General features: G+C 40.1%; 1 protein-coding gene across 1 annotated transcript in view; it reads right to left on the bottom strand.

Annotated features, from left to right (window-relative positions):
- Positions 1 to 3,494: 3,494 nt before the first annotated feature.
- gsk3ab (glycogen synthase kinase 3 alpha b) overlaps positions 3,495 to 6,761 on the bottom strand; it is a 19,726-nt gene continuing 16,459 nt past the window's right edge. The window contains exon 11 of the mRNA XM_020610802.1: positions 3,495 to 6,262. Coding sequence (XP_020466458.1) covers positions 6,195 to 6,262 — 68 coding nt within the window. The 3' untranslated portion in view covers positions 3,495 to 6,194. The remainder of the gene's footprint in view (positions 6,263 to 6,761) is intronic.

Here is a 6,761-nt window from a genome sequence, read left to right as displayed (position 1 = left end):
TGCGAATGGGTGAATGGCCGAATAATGTGAAAGCGCTTTGAGTGTGCTGTAAAAGCATAGAAAGGCGCTATACAAGTGTAAGACCATTTAATTCGGCTGCATTAAATATTATAAACAGATATCAGTGGAAGCTTCACTTATTTCCTAGAATTACACAGTGCCCTGGTGTGCCCCAGCGGCTGACTGGTAAGATGAGAAGTTTTTGCAGACTGCTTAACATCACTACAAATGATATTTAAGAACCAGTCATGCATGCAGCCAGAGGGACCAGGGCCATTCAGGCTGAAAAAAAGGTGCCATCTACTCAATACACCTATTAAAATTATTCACCTTTGACATATCATATCACCATGATGAAGACTTGCAGACATGTTTACCAGTGACAGTTCTGGTTCAGAAACTGCAGGTCCCAGCAGAGAAGGGCTGTGTTGTCACACAGCATTGAGTACTCACTCTTTTAAAACTTGCAGCTGCTGGTGTCAGTTGTTCATTTAGCTGTTCTGGAGCTTTCAATAATATCACATCCATAGTCTAATACAAGAGGCCTGCAATAAATCCTCCCTTCATGAAGATGTTTTAGAGAGGTGCTGATTCAATTATATAATGATTTAAAAATTTGGTACACAAAATAATAGAAAACACATCAGTGTTACACAATACAATTCAACATCACCACAAACTACATTTTATTAGTTCTATATTTTGGAGGATCCTTCTTCTCTAGTTGTAGGCCTATGTATTTTCTGTGGGAAAAATGTGACTACAGCAGTATTTTGAGAAGAACCATTCAAAAGTATCAGTACCTGTATCAGTAAAGGCTATATCTGTTGGACATTTATGTCTCCCCTCAGAATGAACTACCCATCTGGCCTACAAATACCTGTAAAACCAACAGAATTCCCTTTAGTCTCAGATACTACTCTGGTTAGCGCTAATTAGCTAATGTAAGAGTTACCAGTAACATGGTAAACAACGGTATGGTAGCAGTTAGCAGTATGTTAGAAATGTAACTAAACAGCCTGATAGAGCTGCTATGGTGGCTGTTGCTGGTCACCTTTATTAATATTTATCAATCTTATCCTTATAAAGCTATTGATATTTAGTTGTAAAGTACCTTTATACTGGCACTGTGCCATCAACCATTGTAGATATTACAATGTCAGTTACACAGAAACTTAAAAAAAAAACTGCCAGTACTGCTGAAACAAACTCCTGGCGGTATTTAATACCAATATGACAATAGTTTACCTGAAGAAAATATAACAAAGAAGTATTTTACTAATAAATAAGTCACCACATATCACAAGGTGTCTTCTGCCCACACAAAATGCAACATTATCTAACAGAAACAAGTGCACGAATATATTATAAGCTTAATTCTTTCTTCTAAATTGTGCTTCACATCATGTTTATAAGGACTGTGCCAGGTCTTACAAGGACAAAGTATTAATTTGGCTGAAAACCTGAGGGGCAGACTTAAAGGTAACCCAGAAATTTTTAAGCATCAGGCAGCAACGATTCCTCTAGAGTCTTAAATATTTTCTACTCAACACAGAGGAAGATGAAAGAAGGAAGTTCATGGACACCCTGAGACATCAATAAATCCTGCTCTTCTTTTACAGCAGTGAACAGCAGGCTCTCGTCTGAATAAAAAATGAGTGTCAGTTGTTCCGAGACAGTTGTGCGTGAGATAGACTTCCTTGGTTGTTGGTGAGTGGCCATGAAGATATTCACTCAAGGCTGAGATGCGTGGTGAAGATCCTTGAAGCCATGGAATCAAATGTAACGCATATATATTTTGAAACAGAAGTGAGACAATGTTAAAGAAGAAATAAAGACAAAGTGCACCACTGAAAAGCATGACTACCCACATGTCAATTGTCTTTGCTCCAGTGCCTACCCCTCCCTGCCTTTCACACATCTCACAGAATCAAACTGTGGAAGTGCAAGATTTCATACGTCAAGGTCAAACACATTCCCACTGACATTTGCAATCACATGGTTCCCATAACAACCATTCTAATTTCATCATTCTCCAACTGGTCCCTTTCAGAGTTCACTGATCCATCTGATTGCATAATGACAGCTTCATTTCATTAATCCCCTCATGAAAAGATTTCACACAAAGCTACAGCAAATCCTATGACTCATACCTGAAAAGAAAGTTTAGAATGTTCTGCACATTCAAAATTTTCACATCAAGTGAATGCTGCTTTATTTTCAGCAAATTGTTATTAATATTCCTTGTAGGAGTAAGGGGGCATTCATACATTGAAAAAAGCCTAGAAACTGGGTGAAGTAAAGGCACAATAAAGAAGCACAAGAAAAGAGGCACTCCAACAAAACTGAATGGCTTAGTGTTCTTGGCCCCATCTCACTGTTCTTTAAGCTGATGTGCAACTAAAAACTTTTTTAGCCCCACTTTCTGAAGTATGACCCTTCCATTTTATAGCTTTATCAGGTGGTGTACAAATGAGAGCTAGGAAGGGGGATCCAAATGCAGAGGCACGCGCAGAAACTTTAATTAAGACAAAGATAACCAAGGCTTAAGGGGGGGCAACACATAAAGATGGCAGGAACAGGAGGCCGCAGCTGGAACAGTATAAAGTTAACACAGAAACATGACAGAGAGCAGATGGAACAGGCAGGTTTAAATAGTGAGGGAACTGACGAGCAAGGAAACTGGGAATAGTGTATGTGGCTGGGGGCAGATACAAGGAATAGCGAGAGACAGGGATAAAAAAAACAAAACAAGCTGTGACAGAAATCCTGACATGTCATTACTAATGACTACCTCTACTGCCGACTTGAGTAAAAGTACCAATACCACATTGTGAAAATGTCAAGGAAAGGCCCTGCATTCTAAATGTTACTTTTACTAAAGTACAACAGTATTATCAGCAAGATGTAGTTTACCTTAAAAGTTACTGTGCAACAGAATGTGGCATTATGTTACTTCATCTTAAAAGTATCCAGTGACTAGATCTCTCAAGTAGATTTGATGAGGTAAAAAGTACATTACTTACCTGTGAAATGTAGCTGAGTAGCAGAAAAAATTAAGCACCTAATAATTATACCTTAGTAGAGCACTTGAGTGACTTTACTACTATGCACCACTGGTATTATGCATGTCTGCACAGCTGGGTTTATCTGCTGGAGGCTTAGGGGCAAAAAGGAGCTGCTTGGCCCTTATTAACCCCATTTTCATCTTACTCTACGTGCACTGTGTATGTTTTCTTAAGATGAAAACCTTATTGTTCAATGAATAATTATGCTCTATGATGTGAACCCTTCTCACAATAACTGCAGAATCACACACTCAGTGGGGAGAAGCTCAAAATGTGTAAAAATACATTTCAAATTAGTGATGTCTTTCTCTGTATACACAGAACAAGCGAGTAATCAATCAACATGCTGTTCATATGTATCACTTGTGTCCCACTGTGATCATGTTAACATGGCTCAATTATTCAATTACGAATATGAGACAGGAACAGTTTCATCACTTTATTAATGAGTTTCATTATTTATACCAACAAACCAAAACTGTCTCTCTCACTCCATCTCTCTCTCCTCATCATCTCCTTTATCCAACCGTTCTGTTCCCTAAGATGACATTTACACCTCAGACAAGGGTGATAAAAGAGCAAGGTCACAGTAAATTAAAAAGAAAGTGAGGCAGATCAGAAGATAGAAAAAGAAACATTAAAATAGTACGTTTAGCCAGCTCTTCATTTAGGAACAAGTACAGAGAATAATGTCCATGGTCTGCCAGCACACATACAAACACACATACATTCCCTGCAGCTGTGCTCAAAAAAATTCACCAAGTATCTATGAAACATACATACTGACCATAGGTCAAAGCAGTTACACTCGTACAACACACAGTAAGTGAAAACAGGAGACGGTAGGACACAGGAGATGATACAGGTCAAGTCACAGATTCATTTTCCCCCTATCCTCCAGGCACAGGCACATGCACGCACACACGCACACACACACATATACTCACACACACATGGTGATCAGAGCTTCCTCCAAACATCACAATCCCACAGATCCAGAGGCTTGTAACATTCCCTTCATGCTGAAGTTAAATTGAAAGCTGGAGTTCCACTTGTTGGCTAGCATGTACACCTGTGTACATACTAAGTGGAACACACACTCCAACGCCTGGATCAGAGTACAGTATCTTGGATGTGACCTCATTTAGCATGTGACACTGATGGACTAAAATTTGGAATTAAAAAACTAAAACAAAAGCACAAATCCCCCAATTTTACCACCCCTGTGGAAACTTAAAGCCCCCCTCCCCCAATATACAATAAATAAAACAGTTATAACATTTATGGGGGAAAAGGGAAAGTTGTGAAGAGAGAAATGGAGGGAGAGAGAATAAAAATGAAACATTTTGTTCTGTTTTTCCCCGTGTGAACCAGGGACTGAAATGAAATTGTATTTACAAACTGCGACTGAGGATAAAACAGTCCGGCTGCTGCTGCGCCGGTCTACTAGAGAAAAAAAATTACAAGAACAACAATATAATAAAAATAACAAAATAAAATAAAAGGTACTTGATATTTACAGTTTAGCAGTGAAAAAAGGAGGAGAGAGGGAAGCAGAAGGTGGAGGGAGGAGGATAAGAAATGGAAGGGGAGGCTCCAAAAGCTGCTGGGTTTCAGGGGTCTGAGCATCATTTCTGGTCAGATTACAGACATTAGTGGTAGTAAGATAGTGTGGTCAACTTGGGCTGAGCATGGACACTTGTGTGGTGGGGAAAAAATAATAATTACGCTAACAGTGGACCTTTAAGCTACACGAATCATTCAAGAGCAGTTCCTACCACTGTGTGGGGTGTGTTGCAGGAAAAAGACATGTCAGAGACAGGCTATGTGGGATGGGGCAAAGAAGGTTTCAACCACTCTCTCTCACAAAGCAAACAAAATCCATTCACAGAGTCATACACCTGCACTAACATTAACTGTGGATACTAGCTGCAATGACAGTGACAAACTAGGTGGCCAGTAGTCTCTCTGTAGCCGATTTCATTCTTCAACATAATCTAGCCGATATTAAAATTAATACTGTAAAGGCGACAATTAATTATGTGACTATTCACCATACAGTGCTAGGTCACTGGGTTTACGACATCGAAAACACTGAGGCTCCTGTATTAGATGAAGTTTGACACCAACAGCTCCCTCGGTGTGAAGTTATGTTAACAGCTTGACAGTAGACATAACTCTCCCCTTTGCTTTCCCTCTGCTCCCTTTCAAGATGTGCAATAATCATTTGAGAATCACCATGAAATGCTTTGTTTCCAGCTTAATCAATGAGAACATGAGCGTATACTAAGGACACTAAAGATGTGTGCAGTCTGCTCATTTAAAGCTCCCTCTCATTCACATAAAGTCAGTTGAGGAGCCAATATTAAAAAATAAACTAAATACAGGCTGTGGTGCCCTCCTTTGTAATAAAATTTAAAACAACCTCTTTATCTAAAATAACGGACAAAATCAGCCATTATGTTTATCTGGTATCAAACTGGGAGAGTTAAAAAAAAAAACCCTCACGTTTGTTCACCACTGACCTGGGTGAAGTGACAATACTTGAGTAAAGATCAGGTTAGAAAGTGACCAAATAGCCACATAACTACCTCGGTGGGCTATACAATCAAACACTACGTACAGTGTAAGTGTACCATTTTTGGCCCAACTAAGCATGATTGTCAATATTAGTTAGGGCTCACACACGGCTCTTGTTTTCAGCTCCATATCCAGTCAGGGCCACATTAAATGGCACCATGGACGGACACAAAATTAGCCAATGCAAATAAAATGAACATAAAAGGGATAAAAGTCAACTGTTAATTATAATACAACAAATCCACATAACATGTATACCCTGGACTTTGTGCTGCAGCTTATATGAAGCCCAAGCTGGGCTAGCTAAATGTCCTTAAAAACAATCCACACCCCCCTTCTGAAGATAGCAGCTACAGAAATCACTTTGTATTGTTTCAACATTCAGGGTACATAGCAATGCTTGGTGTTTATGTGGGTGTGTATAATTTTTTGTTTCTCAAGTTTAAGGGTTTGGAGCCAGGAGGAAGGTTGAGAGGGAGAAGAGCAGAGGAGATGAAATGGAAAAAGGGGAAGACAAAAGAGAAAGGATGACAGAGGGATGGATGCTCAGGTGATGTTGTTGATGGATCCAGGTGCTGAGCTGGGCTGGGTGGTACTGTCTGACACACTGCCCTCTGCAGGGAGAGAAAGGGAATGCACAGGTTAGCAACAAACCTCTCCCCCTGAGAATCAGTCACTGTTCTTGGTAAATCAGTTTTGATGCATTGATACCATCTATTAAGTGGCCACAATGTGTCTCTAAACTTTGTTGGTCATATTTCAAGTGGTGAGAAATTGAGTCTACTGACCTTCAGTATTTGGGTTACGGGTAATCTAAAGACTGGATTGTAAAAGCGAGTTGGGGTTAGAGCTCAGACTGGAGTTTAACTAAAAGGTTAGGATTATCCAGGGGAGCAATGCAAAAGACAGTTTTTAACACTTTGTCAGTATGAGTGGATGATCATGATACATTTTATCCATCCATCCATCCATTTTCCTCCGCTTATCCGGGACCGGGTCGCGGGGGCAGCAGTCTAAGCAAAGATGCCCAGACTTCCCTCTCTCCAGACACTTCCTCCAGCTCCTCCGGGGGAATGGCGAGGCGTTCCCAGGCCAGCCGGGAGACATAGTCCC

This window comes from Monopterus albus, unplaced genomic scaffold (genome assembly GCF_001952655.1).
Source record: "Monopterus albus unplaced genomic scaffold, M_albus_1.0 scaffold107.1, whole genome shotgun sequence".
Taxonomy (NCBI): domain Eukaryota; kingdom Metazoa; phylum Chordata; class Actinopteri; order Synbranchiformes; family Synbranchidae; genus Monopterus; species Monopterus albus.
Note: the sequence above shows the minus strand (reverse complement) of the source record. Positions and strands in the feature narration are given on the sequence as shown.